An 18,840-nucleotide genomic window follows, 5' to 3' on the forward strand; every position below is an offset into this window, starting at 1 on the left:
TTTTTTAAATGTCACCCTTTCTGTACTGAATGATGCTGGTAGACGCAATGCTGTGGCAGTGAACTGTAGCATCCTCGCCCCCCCTCCTTGGTGGCTGATGGTACAATATGACTGATATCCATCGTCATCATCAGCCTTGTGGCAGATGGTATAGTACAGGAGGACTGGTATCCGTCCTCATCATCAGCCCATGAGTGCTCCTGGCTGGCCTCCCGGTCATTCCCAGTAGATGGTACAGAACGGCTGGTAACCATCTTCATCATAGCAACAGGGGGCTGAGCTCCATCAGCCCCCGCCCTTCATGTGTAAAGAAAAGATTCTGTTCTGCCTGGACTATCATAGCAGCGGGATGCTGGGCTCCTCTCCCCCACACTGCTTAATGTCCTGTCTGGACTATCATAGCAGCTGGAGGCTGCCTTCCCCTCATTTTATCTCACTAACAAGTCACTGTTTCTTATTCCTGCATTCTTTATTACTTCATCACACAAATGGGGGGACACTGCAACAGTAGTCCAGGAAGGTTGGGGGAGGAGGGAATCAACAGGTGGGGTTGTTGCAGGGGCACCCCCTTTGAATGGCATGCAGCTCATCATTTCTGCGGGATCTGACACGGAGCGGCTGTGCTCGCTAGTTCTCTGATACACTGGTTCTCTAGTACACTTGCCCCATATTCTAGGCAGCACTGATTCTATTTTTAGATACCATAAAGGAGGGATTGACTCAGGGAGTCATTCCCATTTTTGTCTTTTGCGCCCCCGGCCGATCTCAGCCAGGGGCACCTATGACAGCAGCAGATGGTACAGCACAGAAGGACTGGTAACTGTCATCTCATTGCCAATTTACAATGGCATGGTAGATGGTACAGAACAGCTGATAACCATCTCTGCTATCATGCAAAAGCAAATGAATGCTGCTGTGTAGTGCTGCTGAATCGCCTCTGTCAGCGGCATCTAGTACACATATGGTGACAGTGACAAAAGGCAAAACAGGCTCCATGGTTGCCATGCTAATGGCGTCTGCCAGGGCAATCCAGGCAAAAAGGGCGCGAAATTATTGTCTGCCGTTGCTTTCCCAGAGGAAGGAGTGACTGACGACATTTACCCAGAACCACCCACGACAATGATTTTTGCCCCATCAGGCACTGGGATCTCAACCCAGAATTCCAAGGGGCGGGGGAGACTGCGGGAACTATGGGATAGCTACGGAATAGCTACCCACAGTGCAACGCTCCAGAAATCGATGCTAGCCTCGGACCGTGGACACACACCACCGAATTAATGTGCTTAGAGTGGCCGCGTGCACTCAATTTTATACAATCTGTTTTACTAAACCGGTTTATGTAAAATCGGAATAATCCTGTAGTGTAGACGTATATAATGTAGATATAATGCTCAGGATACATATTATGCAATTTATACCAATATTATGCAGTGCATCTCTTCAGAGAAATGTGTAGAAAAAGACACAACAAGATAGTATGAAAATATTGGAGAACTACACATGTACCTCATTTTATACTTAATATTTACAATTTTCTTGTGTTTCACAGAATTCAACAAGCCCGCCTCTTAAACTGTCCAATGTGGAACGAATTACAAATATTCAGATCTTGATTTTGTTCTGCATTCTTATGGCCATGTCTTTAATCTGTTCTATTGGTTCAGCTATATGGAATCGAAGGCATGGCCAAAGGGACTGGTATCTCAATCTAAACTGTAAGCACTAAAATAATTGTATTACATATTTTGTTGTCCAAATGATACTTGCATAAGTTCCATAATTGAAAAATAGGACAGTAAAACATTCATCTTGTATATTTACAGATTGATTTTATTATAATATCCATCTTTATTTACCATATATATTGACACTAGATATATCAAAGCTGGTGTAAAGTGTTTATTGGCCATTTGAGCCTCTTGCTAAATTCAGTGAATGGTGAATTCACTCCAGGAAGGGAAGTTGGTATTTTTGCCTCTGCCATCTTTCAAGGGTCTGTTAAGAAGCAACTTTAAATCTTCTCTGCACCTTCTCCCTCATGCTGACCTCTTCCTGACCCATAACATTTACTTTCCTTGTGCCCTTCCCCCAGTAAGTAAAGTTGTGGCTTTATGCTACAGCAGACCTTTCCATATGAGGGTTTGATTGTATCTCAGCCTTCAGTTGTTTGTCTCAATCATGTAGGGAGCATGATCTTTAACAGACTGCTGTTAGAGGAGAGAGGAAAGAGATAGGTCTATATGAAGCCCTATGACACATTTCAGTGGACAGCTGGCCTAGCAGCATGCATGAGGTACTGACAGCCTTTGAGCCTTCAGTTCCATGAGCAACGAGTCAGGATAGCTGATGTCAACAAGGGAACTAGATCTAAAGGAAGCCTTTGTGATGCACTGTGGTGTGCAGATGCTTAGTCATATGTGCTCCAGACTCTCCTTTAGTAGGCATCTACCATGGCTGACCCCAGCAAGGAAACCACGGCAGCAAGACTTCAGTTCATCCTAGCCAGTTGACATCCTGTTCTTTCCCCTCTTCTTTTGAAGCACGTGACTTTGAATCCAAAGTCCTTGGATCTGAAATCAAAGTATAGCACTTAAGGTTTGTCTTTGCCAATAAAGAAACTGCGGGATCATAAGTTGAAGCCAAGCTCTTAAGTTTTGACTTGACTCAGTAAGAAGCCATTTATTCATGTTTAGGATGAGTTTGGGCTTACAGAAAACAAACTGCTCAAAATGTTTTTAAGCTGATATGTACATAAGCAGTTCTCCAAATCCCAGAACGTGTGCCTTCATATTACAGAAAGTGATCTGGATCCAGGCAGCCCTTGTTCTGATCAATAAAGACTTTGTTGGTTTTAATCGAGGTATGTTTTAAGTGAGCAAGCAGGCAAGCATTGAGCTAATGTTCAAAGGCCTGTGACCAGTATAATCTCATGCATTCCCCAGTATGGATGTTTTTGACAGAGCTGCTCAAAACAGCCCTTCCATTGGCTCCAAAGACAAGTTACAAGATCAGTATGATATCTAGAGGATCCATGAATCATGATTTTGGATCTCAGATCTGTGAATCTTATCCACTCATAAAACATCCTGGAAAGGTGAATAGGATCTTCTTCCTTTTTAGTTGCTGTTACTTTCTGGCTCTGTGTTTCCTGATTCAAAACTACTTCTTTGGATGTCGAGCTATAGTATACTAGAATGGTCAGCTTTTTGTAGGCTGGAACATACAGCTCCAAAGTGCCACATGACCCTGATTATGTAAAAGGGTGATTTTTGCAAAGAATGAAAATTAGAACTGAAATAGAATCCAGATTTCCATTTCCATAACACCCCAGAATATCTAGCTGATTAATCGAATACTCTCTTGAGAACTTTCCAGGAATTGAGAAGGAGGAAGAACAAAGAAACAAGAACAGATTATGGTGTCTGTGCCATCACTTCATACTACTTTGGATTCTTCTGCTCGCTGCCTCTTCCTCTACTTTTGAGGATTCTATGAATTTTCAGGACATGGCAACTATACTGCAACATAGGTGGCTAAGAAGAGTTGCTCTTCGTTTCTGAAGAGGCTTGAGCTATTTTACATTCATCTTGCCTCTGGCACAGTACTTGTATCAGCTGCTTCTGAGAAAGATGGAGGTCCTAAAGTCTTATAGGGCTACTCTGCACTATGAATTATAGGTGTCATTCCCCTGCTCATGTACACGTACTCAAGGTAGCTCAGTAAGAGCTAGTGCACATTTAAATAGTAGTATAGCTGCGGTAGCATGGGCAGTGGCAGCAGGGGCATGGCTGAGCTGTGCCAAATATGTACCAACCATTTTCAGGTTGGTTTGTGTGCTGCACAGCACAGCCCTGTCTCTGCTACCTGTGCTACTGCGGCTACACTGCATCATCAGCCTGTTAAAGACAGATGAATAATTTTTTTGCATTCAAAGAGACTGATCACTGCTGTGGAGCTCTGACATAGTGGTGAGCATGATTATAAATGGGTGAGTAAAAAGTGGTGTCAGTATCTGTAAAAACTCTTCTGGAAAATTAATTTTAAAAGTTCATTTCTAGTATTTGTCTAAATATAGCTAATCACTGGAACTGTTTAAATGGAAAAGTAGTGTAAAACTGTTAAGGCTGGTCTTCACTACAGGGAAATTGATTCAACAGGGATCGATTTAGTGGATCTAATGAAGATGGCAGAGTGCTCTCTGGTTCACCCTGGTACTCCAGCTCTCCGAGAAGGGTAAGGGAAGTAGACTGGAGAGCATCTCCTGTCAATGCAGTGCAGTGAAGACACTGGGCTAAGTTGACCTAAGCTATGTCAACTCCAGCTACGTTATTCATGTAGTTGGAGTAGCGTAACTTAGGTCAACTTACCCTGTAGTGAAGACAAGCCCTTAGTTACATTTCACACTGTTATTCTAGACTTTGTCTGCATATATGAAATAAGCAAATTATATTGCAGAAGAGGTTGGGCATGTTGATTTTTAATAATGTAAATAGATAATGAACTGCTGGTGGATGCAAGTCAAAGTTTGGACTTTGTATCCAGAAGTGTGTTTATGGAAACCTATCCAAACCTGTTTGATTTAGGAATCAGCTTTGAAATGTCATGTAAACATGCTTCTTTGTGAAATATCTGGTAAAATCATGCATCTGTGCCTTCTGTAAAAACCATGAAGATACCGTTTCTTATAGTATCTTGCTGCTTTACCTTTAACTACTGGAGGAGTGAGGATGTGTAGAGGAGGAATTAGGATGTGTTCTTTCCCCTCCCACAATTCTCACTTTTTAAAAAAAATTCTCAAATTCAGAAAGTTCATATTTAGAGTAAACTAAAGGTTCAGTTGGTTCTTACTTGATTCAAACTGGTTTGATCTTCCCTACAAAGCACATACAAAAAGCAGATTACCTGATTTTTTGCTCTTTAAAGTTGGAGAAAAATTGTTCTGTATATTAAAACTGCATTTGATCACAACTGAGACCATATCTTCCATGTAATTTACAGCCTTACAATATGGATTACGAAGTGTTATTACCATAGTAATGTCTCAAAATACCTAAAGAACTTCTATCTGTATATTACAAAAGCCAACAAATGTGGCTGTGAAAATGTTATCTGTTGATTGCCTAACCAAAACAGTGTTTAATTTTACAAGTGCTTTCTTTTATTTTAACAGATGGTGGAGCTAACAATTTTGGACTGAATTTCTTGACCTTTATCATTCTCTTCAATAATCTCATTCCAATCAGTTTGTTGGTTACACTAGAAGTTGTTAAATTTATCCAGGCATATTTCATAAATTGGGTAAATATGAGATTTATTGTGGCTTACACTGATTTCTAAAACCAGATACTATCACTTGTTTGTGAATCATGGTAGGCAGTTTATTTCTATAATAAAAATCTTTCTCTTAATTTTTCTTTAATCTTTTTTATTGAACATAAGTCAATCTGCATTTTAAAGCATGCAGTATTAATCACAGTATCATAGAAACCTGAAATATACTTGATCATTTAGTGCTTCCTTGCAAACTCAGGATTTTTTTCTGCATCACATTTCCAGTGTTTTGTTCTTTCCAGTTTTTAAATGTTCCAGACAATAGGACTTTGATTAGACCCCCTAAAAAAACTATTCCATGGTCTAATAGATAGATCTCTTTTAAGACATTTTTCTAATATTCAGCCTAAATTTTCTTCTCTTAATTTGATTCACTTTCTTCTGATTATGCATTCTGGTACCACCCTGAATAAATTATCTCCCTTCTGGTGCTTACCTCCAAATATGAAGAGACCATTATGTCCCCTTTTAATAATCTCTTAAACAAACTATAGGCTTTTGCTCTTTTATTTGTTTAAGTTCAGCCCCTTGATTTTGTTTCTCTTCACTGACCTCTGTTTAGTTTGAGTCTTTTTGAAAATAAGGTGCTCAGAACTGAAAGAAAAATTCCAGCTGTGGGCACACAAATTGCATGATCTTGTTCCTTGGTCACATATGTAAAAATAAATATATCTGTGTGTGTGAGATGTGATGTGTAAAATAAATGTATGTGTGTACGTGTGTATGTATCTAATGTGTATGTACCATTGCATGTCTGAGATTTGCATGTAGATTAAAAAACAACGAACTTTTTTGTAATTCATCAACTATTATATAGCTGTTGGTTCATTTTATGTTAGTGCCAAAATGTTACAAACATTGTGCAACAAGGAAAGAGGACAAAATGCAGTGGCCGCCTTAAATATCTCAAACTCTGAAAGACAAAAACTGACAGAGATTGGGGAAAGGGATTAAAATATTTAAGCAAAATGGTTAAAGTGATGACCAGCGCACACACAAGAAATCCAAACAGGTTACAGTTTGGAAATTCCTAGTTAGGGCAGAGTTAAGGGTGAGTCCATTGTGGTGACACCATGAGAGGGAAAAAAAGAGAGCAAGAATCTGTGTGTTTAAAAATCAGTTGAGTCTAATATGAGACTACAAACATTAAAATGCCTTAAACATAACCATAAGGCTTTTGCACATAATCAGTACATGACAATTAAGATTATTTAGGGGTCTTAGCAGCTCATTTCCATATTTTAATGTTTCAGTTTTTTAAGTTTAAACTTAACTCTGATTTTTTTAGTTGTTAATGTTTTGGTTTTTGGTTTTGTTTTAATAATTATAACATCCCTGTAATATATTTTACCCTAAGTTACTGATATGTACTCTCATCCTAAACTCCATTTCAATATATCTTTTCTCAGGGAATATTTACCTTAGTACAATGTTAAATGCCTTGCTGTGTTATACTTTCTATATCTAAGAAATATAGCGGAAAAGTTGATACTCTAATATGGTAATTTTTAAAATTTTCAGTGGTACCCATTTTAGATATATGGATACAGTTACTATCCCATATATTGATCACTAAAATCATCTGAATAAAACCTGTCTCTAAAGTCTAGTACAGGGGTAGGCAACCTATGGCACACGTGCCAAAGGCAGCACGCGAGCTGATTTTCAGTGGCACTCACACTGCCTGGGTCCTGGCCTCCGGTCTGGGGAGCTCTGCATTTTAATTTAATTTTAAATGAAGCTTCTTAAACATTTTAAAAACCTTATTTACTTTACATACAACAATAGTTTAGTTAATATATTATAAACTTATAGAAAGAGACCTTCTAAAAACGTTAAAAAGTATTACTGGCACGCGAAACCTTAAATTAGAGTGAATAAATGAAGACTCGGCACACCACTTCTGAAAGGTTGCTGTCCCCTAGTCTAGTATAAGTCATTAAATTAGTTTAAAAGCTGAAAACATATTTCTATTTCAGAAGACTCTTTGTACCGATCTGATTGTATATGCAGGTTTTTCAGTTAAAATAGATGACATAAAATTAGAGAGTTTATAGTCAGGTTCAATACATCTGTCCTTGGTCAGATACTATAGTTATAGGCTTGGAAGGATTAGATATTTATTGTTAAATGTCAGTAAACTTCAATTTCACTGTATACATACTAGGTGACAAAAATATTTCCATCAATAATAATAATTTATAGATCAGCAAAGAAAAATGCTGCATGAGAACTTATTAGAGTTTTATCTAGGGATTTGTCTGTTTTGATATATGTTGACAATTTGTGATTTAATGTTTATAAAGCTTTAACCTTTTGAGTCTTAACATCTATTATCATTAAATAAATATTGTCTACCTCCCTCATTGTTTAACGCCCCCCAGAATTTCCCACAATTGAGAATTTAAATCTATAAAAGTAGGGAAAAATGCTTAAAAATAAATATTGATATCAATTGAAATTATAAACAAACTGAATTCTGCCACACCTGCATATATGAGTAACAAATAACAGTAAAGAAGCTAAGTAATTTATTTTTAAAAAATTATGGAAAACTAGCTTTTAACTACTTATATCTATCTTCAGGATATAGACATGCACTACGAACCTACAGACACTGCCTCCATGGCTCGTACATCCAATCTCAATGAAGAACTTGGCCAGGTAGACCAAATTTCTTATTGTAACTTAATAGTGTGTGAAATGACTCACTCTAGAATTTGTGAGCAATTGTTTTTACTTGAACTATTAATGTGAGAGTGGTCTTAATCTTTCATAAATGTTATCAGTCTTGATTTTTAATGGATATATTCTGCATAGTAATTATTTAAGCATATATTAAATTATTAGGCATACAGTTTTTCATATAAATTTATGTTCTTATTTAGACAAAGGAATTTTAGCTCCAGTTTTAAATATGCACATGTGTGTGTATCATACACACACATAACTACATTACAAGAAGATTACAAAGTTTGCTAATTCAGGTGCTCAAAAGTTAAGAAATTCCACAGTCTGTGCCAGTGCAATTTTAATTCAGTCCCCTGATACAATATGCATTATGATACAGTCTTTACTTTCATGATCACATGACTGTTTTTTCCACAGGACCCTGCCTCATTCAGTGGACGGAATAGACATCTCTTGCTTATTTTTTTAACCTTGTGGTTCAATGTGTGGTCCATGTCTTTTTTACTGCACTCTATTGAAATCCTCCTCTGAAGACAGAATTATTGATGTCCTCCTGGCCCTTTCTTTTGCACTCATCACTGTGGTATATTGGTGCTTCACAAACATTAATGAATTTATTTTCACAATACCCCTATGAGATAAGGGGGTATTGTTATCCCCATTTTACAGGTGGGGAACAAGGCACAGAGAGATTAAGGTCAAAAGTATCCATTAATTTTGAATACAGAATTTGAGACCACTAGGATCTGATTTTTCAGATTATTTTGAAGTATATAGCACTTTATATGTTCAAAGCGCAGCTCCCAAGACATCAACTACAGATGTGAGTTCTTCTGCAAATCAGCCTCCAGGGTCTCAAATAAGACTCCTAGAAAATAAGGAATACTCAGTTAGTGGCTACCTCTGAAAAGTTCGGTTTAAATGGCTTGACCGGCATCACATAGGAACTCTGTTGCAGAGGCAGGGATAGAATCCAATTTTCCAGGGCAGCATTCAACCACTTTAATCATAAGATCATCCTTTTTCTTTCTGCAATCCTCTGCCTCATTCATTTCATACCTTCAATTTCTGCCACAAATGAAGCGGGAGTCCTGCAGACAATATTTTCTTTCAACTACACAACCCTCATTCATCTGCAGAGCAGTGCCGTCTTGTGTATTGAATGAGGCAGAGGTCCTGTGGAAAAATAGTACTCAATCATTAAATTTAACACTGTATCATAATGCATACATTTGAGTGCTTGATTTTGCTACCTGGATAATATTCTTTTAACATAGTTTTTTGTATGCTTAATTTCTGAGCTTTTAAAATAATGAAACTGAAAAAAACCAAATTGCATTATGCGGATGGATCCTATTGATACACCCTCATTTACCGGCTCCCAGTCTTTCCCTTCCCTCATTTCTCTCCCTGGTTCCCAGTCTTCTTTCCCAGCAAGTCCCAGTCTTCCCCACCCCTGGCTTCCAGTCCTAGTCTCTCCCTTCCAGCTCCAAGTCCCAGTCTCTCTATCCAGCTAATGCGAGTATCTCACCCGTACAACTCCCAGTCCAAGCTTCCCTTCTCCACCCCCCACCCCTCCCGGCCTCTCATCCAAGTTTCTGCCCCTTCCCTCTTCCCAAGCTCCTTATTCCAATCTGTTCCCACCTGTCTCTCTCTCCCTCAACAGATCTGTTTCTTGTCCCCTCTGCATTTGAATCAGGCAGCCTCCTCCTCCACATTGCAGGGACCTAGCAGGCAGTCACTGAGAACACAGGAGAGAGAGATTGGCCTGGCTTTTCTCACACATTTTTAACTGATGCTTTGGGTTTGGAAATAAGCTTCCCCCATAAGCATATTAGTACAATAAGTTTAAAGTTTATTTGGAAGCACTGGCCTCTGTCAGACACAGGATACTATACTAGCTACACCATTGATCTCACATAGTAGTGGAATTTCTGCAATCTATGGAGCATAGAGCTATGAAGTATACCTCCCTGTATTGAATCAAGCCCAATCTGTACATCCATCTTAACGTCTTATCTTTTGCAGATATGAAATTTTAGGTATCAAGAATGTATTCGTAAGATTTATGTTCCAAGCCAAATATTTTTATAATCAGTAAACTGAGTGAAAGTAGTTCATTGCAGAAGAGGCAAAAAGTGTTTAGTAATTCATAGCTGTTAACATACTAAATATAGAAATATGTACTGAGTGTAATGTAATGAGTTTTAAAATTCATTTAGGTCAAATACATATTTTCTGACAAAACTGGTACCCTGACTTGCAATGTAATGCAATTTAAGAAGTGCACCATAGCAGGAATTGCTTACGGGTAAGTGTTTGTTTTTTTATATAAAAGTTGCTTGTTGTTTTTTTTTAATTTCCTCCTGGCACTGGATGTAGTTAAGAAAACTCTTTTCGTAGCCACAAGAAAAAGGTCGTTGGTTATGAGGCTGACATTCTTTATCCATTCAGAACATAAAAGAGAGTACCTTTGCTCACAAACAGAAATTAAGATAAAATTTAAGACTGAAGGTTAATTGTTATAGTTACATAAGAGTTTCAGTACATCAGATGTTTCGATGTTAGTCTTATTAATACCTTCATAGATCAATCTTTACTCACAGCTACAGACAATGACAGTGTTTTGGCCCACATTTTATATTTCACACAGACACGTACTCCTGTGCATGCACACTTGTGAAAATGAACAGTTCAGTATTATCACACTGGATGAACAAGAATTTGAATATCTTTTTGGTGTTAGGTTTTGCTGTTAATTGAGTCCAAAGATGGATGTGTGTGTTTGTTAACATAGGTTTGTAATGTGGGTCCAACAAATGCAATGTTTTATTATATTAAAAATTATTTTTACAGCTTATTGTAATTAATATCTTTGATAGTAAATGTTTCCCTACTGAAATGATCTTTGAACAATGTGCCTTTTTTGGTAGAATTGCTTTTGCACCCTAAGCTGGTGGGAATGACGTAGATGCTGGAACTAGGGGTACTGGATTGCAGCAGCACCCCCTGGTTTCAAGTGGTTTCCATCTTACACAAGGTTTACAGTTTTGTTCAATGGTTTTCAGCACCCCCACCATAAAAATTGTTCCATCACCTATGGGGAATGACCTCCTTTTTTGGTGTGGTAACTGTGGGGATGGGAACTCGGACTTTGCAAAGAGACAGAAGAACAAAATAGCAGCCCAGTTTTGGACTACCAACTTAGTCAGTTAATGTCAAGTTCCTAGATACTCAAGAGTAGAGAAAAATGTTTGAAGTGAATATTGCCTCGATGTATTCAGTGTTTGTTATTCAACTTTATATTTAGGGCTGTTAAGTCAGCAGGTGTGGCTGAGTGCAGCATGCTTCAGGCCCGTCCCCCTCTCACTCCATAGGCCAGGGAAATCTTCAGATGCTCTGTCAAGGCAACCTTTTGGCTCCTCTACACTACCCGCACTCCAGCAGTAGTGTAGAGGAACCAAAAAGTTGCCTTGACAGAGCATCTGAAGATTTCCCTGGCCTATGGAGTGAGAGGGGGACGGGCCTGAAGCATGCTGCACTCAGCCACACCTGCTGACTTAACAGTCCTAGGGGGCCGTTACAAGCTTAATTAGCCCTTACACCAAATCACCTCCCAGCAGTCAGACGAATTGGTGAAGATGCAAAAGATCTGGGCCTCTAACTTCTTAAGCTTAAAAAGAATAAAACAATGGAGGTCCTATGACTTTTAGGAATTTAAGAGCATCAGTACCTTATTGAAATCTGTGTTCAGCCCGAGCCATACTGTGACTTAGTCTGTTCTAGCCGTAGCAGTAACACATAAATGAGTCTGTCTCTGTATTTTCATAAATGGGGGAGAAAGAGAAACATTTAAGCTTAAACTATAACTTTTTTCTTGAGTCTAATAACATCTAATGTCTTCTCCTTTCTCCAACTGATTTTTGTCTGTAAAGAGTAGCTATGGTGGGAGCTGATGCAAATTGCAGGACTTTTGCAAAACAGCTTCTACTTATGAAGTCTATTTCAGGCAAAGTAACAAAAGTCTTATAATCCTTATGAATTAGGCTGAATGAATGACATTTGAGATAAGAAGTGAAGGAAAATGGATGGCTCAGGAAATTGGTACTCAGATAAAATATCCTTTTAAGTCTGCATCTCTCAGTGACTTTCACATCAAATCAGCTTCCAAGTTAAAAAGATGTGTTTTCAATCCACCAGATATTCAAACTGAACCAGGAATCCACAAGTTATAACTACGCTCTCTACCTTTGATCTTTTATACCAGTCCAGACTCTTGGGTTATAGTTTCTTCCAACCAGCGGATGGAAATAATACACTAAAACATGTGATGATGTGACACTCATTTATGTAGGCCTCTCGTAATCTCTGAGCCTTCAGTTAGAGTCAGCATTTAAAACCAGAAGGGACCACCAGATCATCTAGTCTGACCACCTGTATATCACAGGCCACCACCACCACCCAGAACATACACACTAAACCCAGCAACTGAAATTAGACCAAAATATTACTACCCACAGGAGACTGGACTAATATGGGCCACAGGCAGAGAATAGAGGGGACCAAGGTGCACCAGTGCCTGAGATCCCAATAATGGCAGGGAAATGATAAAGTGAGATACACCCAGATAATCCTGGGAAATGACCCACACCCACATGCTGCAGAGGAAGGTTTGAAAAAAAACAACCCAAATCCTTGCTAGTCTCACCTAGGGGAAAATTCCTTCCTGATGCCACATATGGTGATCAGTTATACCCTGAGCATGTGCGCAAAAACCAGCCAGCTAATCTGCTGAGAGAGAATTTTTGGTGCCAGTTCAGAGCCCAGTTGTTTCTGTCTCCAGCAGGTGGAGAACACAAGCAGCCTGCTGCTAGAGGAGAGAAGAGAAAAGTAAACCTTGGAGCCCATAAGGCAGCCCTATGAAACACTGTGGTGTGCAGCTGCATTGGCAGCACATATGAGGGACTCACAGTCTGCTAATCATGAGTACCACACTCATAAGACTCTCTGTTGGCAGGCGTCCAGTCTGGCTGACCCCAGTCCAAGACCAGGAGAGGATAAAGCTCCAACTCTACCTCACATTGTCAGACCTCTCTACCTAATCTGCAGGGGCAGCTATGACTCAGAAGGGGTGAGCAGAGAGAGGTTTCCAGTTAGGAAGTCCTGACAGAATAGGAAGCCCTATAAAGAACTTCTGCCTCTAGGAACTCATCCAGATGGATGAGTGCCCTGGAACTCTGGCAGCACCTATTCCCAGGATAAGGAAGGGGAATTGAGTACAAGTGTAGACTCAGACCTGTCTCTTCCTCTGACAGATTTATCATCTACTCTGAGTAGGGATAATGCTCCCAGTAAAGGGCTGAGGCAGGGGAGGAAAAGGCCTCATCAAGCCTTTGCAAGCATCCTGAGCACGATCTGCAACTGAAGCTCATCCAGGGTCCAGATTGCTTCTCTGAGATACATAAAAATAATATTTTTAATAAAAAAAATCTGTTTGAATTTAAATTGATTTTAATGTAAATCAATTTTTTATTTGAATGCTGCTAATTCTTTACATTTACCTATGTTGTAGTCTTAAATTGAAACGTGGATATTTTGTACTTGTTTCTTTAATTTCTTAACTGGAATTAGTAGAATTTCAAATTTTACATACAGACTAAGAAGTTTCACACTGAAAGTGCTCAACTTTGCTGAAAAGGACAAGTCCAGGAGTTCATTAGCATCCTTCTTGTAAGAAAAAAAACAAACTCAGAAAGAAAATTAATAAGCAAATAGTCCATGCCTCATGTGCAGCTGCTTCCACCTTCCATTATATTGAACTTCATAGAATCATAGACTATCAGGGTTGGAATGGACCACAGGAGGTCTTCTAGTCCAACCCCCTGCTCAAAGCAGGACCAGTCCCCAACTAAATCATCCCAGCCAAGGCTTTGTCAAGCCTGACCTTAAAAACCTCTAAGGAAGGAGATTCCACCACCTCCCTAGGTAACCCATTCCAGTGCTTCACCACCCTCCTAGTGAAAAAGTTTTTCCTAATATCCAACCTAAACCTCCCCCCACTGCAACTTGAGACCATTACTCCTTGTTCTGTCATCTGGTACCACTGAGAACAGTCTAGATCAATCCTCTTTGGAATCCCCTTTCAGGTAGTTGAAAGCAGCTATCAAATCCCCCCTCATTCTTCTCTTCTGCAGACTAAACAATCCCAGTTCCCTCAGCCTCTCCTCATAAGTCATGTGCTCCAGCCCCCTAATCATTTTTGTTGCCCTCCGCTGGACTCTCTCCAATTTTTCCACATCCTCCTTGTAGTGTGGGGCCCAAAACTGGACACACTTCTCCAGATGAGGCCTCACCAATGTCGAATAGAGGGGAACAGGACCGGCTCTACAGTTTTTGCCACCCCAAGCAGCGCATCAAATTGCCACCAGACAGCAGGGGCAGTCCGTGTGCCCTTAGGGTGGCAGGCGCATTTCCGCGGTGGCAACTTGTGGAACTCCTTACCTGAGGAGGTTGTGAAGGCTAGGACTATAACAATGTTTAAAGCTGGATAATTCATGGTGGCTAAGTCCATAAATGGCTATTAGCCAGGATGGGTAAGAATGGTGTCCCTAGCCTCTCAGAGGATGGAGATGGATGGCAGGAGAGAGATCACTTGATCATTGCCTGTTAGGTTCACTCCCTCAGGGGCACCTGGCATTGGCCACTGTCGGTAGACAGATACTGGGCTAGATGGACCTTTGGTCTTACCCGGTACGGCCTTTCTTATGTTCTTATGTTCTTATGTCCCTCGATCTGCTGGCAATGCCCATACTTATGCAGCCCAAAATGCTGTTAGCCTTCTTGGCAACAAAGGCACACTGCTGACTCGTATCCAGCTTCTCGTCCACTGTAACCCCTAGGTCCTTTTGTGCAGAACTGCTGCCTAGCCACTCGGTCCCTAGTCTGTAGCAGTGCACGGGATTCTTTTGTCCTAAGTGCAGGACTCTGTGCTTGTCCTTGTTGAACCTCATCAGATTTCTTTTGGCCCAAGTCAAGAAAGTTCAAATGCTTTTACCAGGCTATACTCCTCCATCAATTTGCAGTTCAAAGTCAATGAGACTTTTGCTCTTAAATCACTTTGAATCTTTAGAAAAATTCCCCCTGGCATGCCTAAATATGGTTTTAGGAACCTAACTTTAGGCTTCTGTTTTTGAAAATTTTGTCCTGTGTGTATATAAAAAAAGTTCACAATAACTTTTTATTGTGATTAAAGTAAATAACTTTTAATTGTTAACACTGAAGTAATGTTGTTTTGAAGTAATAAAGATTTTGTATCACTAAGAAGATTGTAGTAAAAATATAATCTTAACTTCTGATTTTGTAAACGCTTATGTATTTGCTTAGTGTTAAGCACATGAGAGAGCCCCATTTACTCCAATGGGACTATTTATGTGAGTAAAAAGTATGTACCTGGTTAAGTGTTTGCAGGATCATAATTTTAGATTTTCAATTTTTATTTATTTATTTATGTATGTATGTTTTTATTTGTTTTGGCCTATAACAGTTATGTAAATTCAAATATGATACCCAAGAGTAGTGGAAAAAACAACCAACTAAACAGCATTTACAATTTAATTTGTTATAAATTTTAAAGTTACAACAGCACACACATTCATAATAGCTATTCATAGCTCAGCCTGGTTTAAATCAATCCGTTTTTTTTAAATCAGTGATTTAAATTACCTTGATATAAATTGATCCCTGTTGCCTCCCAATGCCCATGCATCCCCCTTTCATGAGACATGCACATCTCTAACAGAGCTTCTCCTTTGGGAAGATTCACTCTCCATCAGGGAGCAGAAAGCCAAATAATACAGGGACAGCTCAGAGAGCAGCATCCCTGAGAATTCTGTCTCTTGATTGCTTTCCCCTTTCAGAGCAGATTTCATGAGGGGGTGGGCAGAGAAATAAAACTGCTCCATCTCTGCAGCTCCTTTAAAATACATTATTAATAATATGGTAAATAAGTTTTCACCTGTGCCATAAATGGGTGAATTCCTTCATAACCTGTAGCCAGTTGTGATGTTCAACATTTTCAGAACACTCTGCAGTACAAATATGTCTTTAATTACAAATATTTTCAAAATGTGTGCTTTTATGATGTAATGTACATTCAGAATTGTTTAGTGTAAACCAGTTTGTAAGCTTAGGAGCAGATCCTCCTCTGGTATACCTCTACCTCGATATAACGCGACCCGATATAACACGAATTTGGATATAACACATTAAAGCAGAACTCCGGGGGGAGGGGCTGCGCGCTCCAGTGGATCAAAGCAAGTTCAATATAACGTGGTTTCACCTATAATGCGGTAAGATTTTTTGGCTCCCAAGGACAGCATTATATCGGGGTAGAGGTGTATAAATTATCATAGCTCCATTGACTTCAGTGAAGCTATGACAATTTACACCACCCGAAGATCTTCCCCTTGGTTTCTGTTTTGACTTAGTTACATTTTGTATTTATATAAGTGTCTTGGCATCTGTTGAATTAATGTGTTTAACACCTCTTATCCTGTAGGAAACCTCTATGGTTCTCTAATTTTAGATTTTCTGTTTTGTTTTGTTTTTTTAACCACAGTAATGGGCTGATCTGGGAATGGGCGAAGGGGCTGGGAATAGGCGAGAGGATAGATCGCTTGATGATTACCTGTTCTGTTCATTCCCTCTGGGGCACCTGGCGTTGGCCACTGTCTGAAGACAGGATACTGGGCTAGATGGACCTTTGGTCTGACCCTGTATGGCCATTCTTATGTTCTTATCTGAAGCCCAATGAAATCAATGGGAATCTTCCATTGACTTAAATGGGCATTGGATCAGGCAGTTTGTTGGATGCCAATCCATGAGGATAAATCAAGCATGAATTAATTTAGCCTGATTGTGTATTACAGAGCCCCAACATACATTTAATATTTTATTGCAACACTTTCTGTTTCCTGATATTTTGGCACTAACAACAATTCTTTTGAGGTACTCTAAAACTTTTCCCTTTTAGTAACTCATTTCCTTCATTCATTTTTCTTGTATATGATCTGATTTTTTTAGCCTTTCTGTGATTATACTTTCCTTCTATTTCTATCCTTCCTTTGCTTTTTGTGCAGCCATTGTCCCGAGCCTGAGGATTATAGTAGTTCTTCAGATGATTGGTAAGCATTAAAGATAATTTAGTATCTGTTTTGTTTAAAATTCATGATTTAGTATTGTGTAAGCTGTGATATTTTAAAAATGCAAAGTTTAGAAATAATGTGAACTGGTATTCAAACTCATACGTGCAGACTGATTTTTAGATGATTTTTACTCAGTCAATATTTGCTATTACTAAATTATTCCTAATCCCGAAAGTAAAAGGGGGCCTAAAACCCAGAACCACAACAGTCTTCTGCAGCCATACTTGGCAGCATTGCACCTGACTGCCTGGCTGCATGTGGATGGATAGGAGTGCTCAGTTCATGTCCAGTAGTTTTTGTTGGGTAGTAGCCCTCCACCAGAGTAACCTACCTGGCCAAATGGAAAAGGTTCAAGTGCTGTGCCTCAGACTAGGGCATCTGGCCTGAATGGGCCTCACTGCAGGCAATCTTGGACTATCTTCTGCATCTCAAGCTCCAGGGCTTGTCTCTGTCATTGATTAAGATCCACTTGGTTGCTATTTCGGCCTTCCACCCTCTGTCCCAGGGCAGGTTGGTCTTTGTTCGTGACATGACAGTTGGTTTTTGAAAGGTCTGGAGTGACTCTCCCCCACGTCCAGGACCCCAAGGTTGCTGCATGTGGCCCATCCACTGGCGGGCTACAAGACAGTTTGTTTACACTGACTGTCCGTAGACACGGCCGCCCGCAGCTCCCAGTGGGCATGGTTTGCCATTCCTGGCCAATGGGAGCGGCGGGAAGTGGTGTGGGCCACAGAGACGTGCTGGCTGCCGCTTCCTGCAGCTCCCATTGTCCAGGACCGGCAAACCGTGGCCACTTGAAGCTGCAGGAGGCCATGCCTGCAGACGGTCAATGTAAACAAACTGTCTCGCAGCCTGCCAGCGGATTACCCTGACTAGCCACGTGCAGGCTGCAGGTTGCCCATCACTGCTCTGTGTGGAAGATTGGTGACCACCTAGTAAGCTAGGCATAAATGTTTTCTCTGAATTGCCTTTGTTTTGAATAAACAGCTTTATGAAAGCTGGCCGGTCACCAAATAACCCTGTCATAGCCACTAAGAGACCAGAACTGCAGGTGCTGAATTGAAGTCAGATCTGCTGAGGTGATCTCAGTGAATTGCAGGAGACTGCAGCCTAAGACCCCAGTCTGGAGGGAGCAAATTGCAGGATTGCCCAAGAAAGAGGCATGATACCTAAGTGCGGTGTCCTTGAGAAGGCTGTTGTCAGTTGGTGTATGTGTGTCTGTGTTTTCTCTCCATGTGCTGTACTAGCCCAGCAGATAGCTGGTTCAGTCAGCAGACCTTGGTATACTATCCAGAAGCACCACAGACTTGGTTCAGTGGAGAAGGCGCTTGGCCAGATTTATTGCTGACAAAGCACATTATTAGTACCCCATGGACCCTCTAGAGACACTAATACACACATGCCCCTGAGAATGGACTAGCTCAGTCAGCATCAGGACTTTCTGCTGTCCCCTAGGCCAGACAAAGATGGTTCTTCTGTTTTTGTAAGTTTTTGTAACCCCTCTTGTATACACTGATGCAAACAAGTTATATATTACCCTTCTGACATGGTTTAGTTACCACCCTGCACCTTGTACCTGTTGGCTCGAACAAAACATCTCCATCCATTATCCTGT

The 18,840-nt window shown here is 40.1% G+C and overlaps 1 protein-coding gene across 7 annotated transcripts in view; it reads left to right on the top strand.

The window, feature by feature from the left end:
• The window catches only part of ATP8A1 (ATPase phospholipid transporting 8A1), a 233,578-nt gene that overhangs the window by 70,942 nt on the left and 143,796 nt on the right, over window positions 1-18,840 (top strand). For 6 of the 7 annotated variants that reach the window (XR_005599008.1, XM_039539925.1, XM_039539927.1 and 3 more), the window contains 5 exons: window positions 1,550-1,715; window positions 5,171-5,298; window positions 7,918-7,995; window positions 10,245-10,333; window positions 17,160-17,204. Coding sequence is in view for 6 of the 7 variants with exons in the window: in XM_039539925.1 (XP_039395859.1) it covers window positions 1,550-1,715; window positions 5,171-5,298; window positions 7,918-7,995; window positions 10,245-10,333; window positions 17,160-17,204 (506 nt within the window). In the remaining variant the exon portion in view is untranslated. The remainder of the gene's footprint in view (window positions 1-1,549; window positions 1,716-5,170; window positions 5,299-7,917; window positions 7,996-10,244; window positions 10,334-17,159; window positions 17,205-18,840) is intronic. The other variant, XM_039539928.1, reaches the window with a different exon arrangement.

This window comes from Mauremys reevesii, linkage group 5 (genome assembly GCF_016161935.1).
Source record: "Mauremys reevesii isolate NIE-2019 linkage group 5, ASM1616193v1, whole genome shotgun sequence".
NCBI classification, from domain to species: Eukaryota; Metazoa; Chordata; order Testudines; family Geoemydidae; genus Mauremys; species Mauremys reevesii.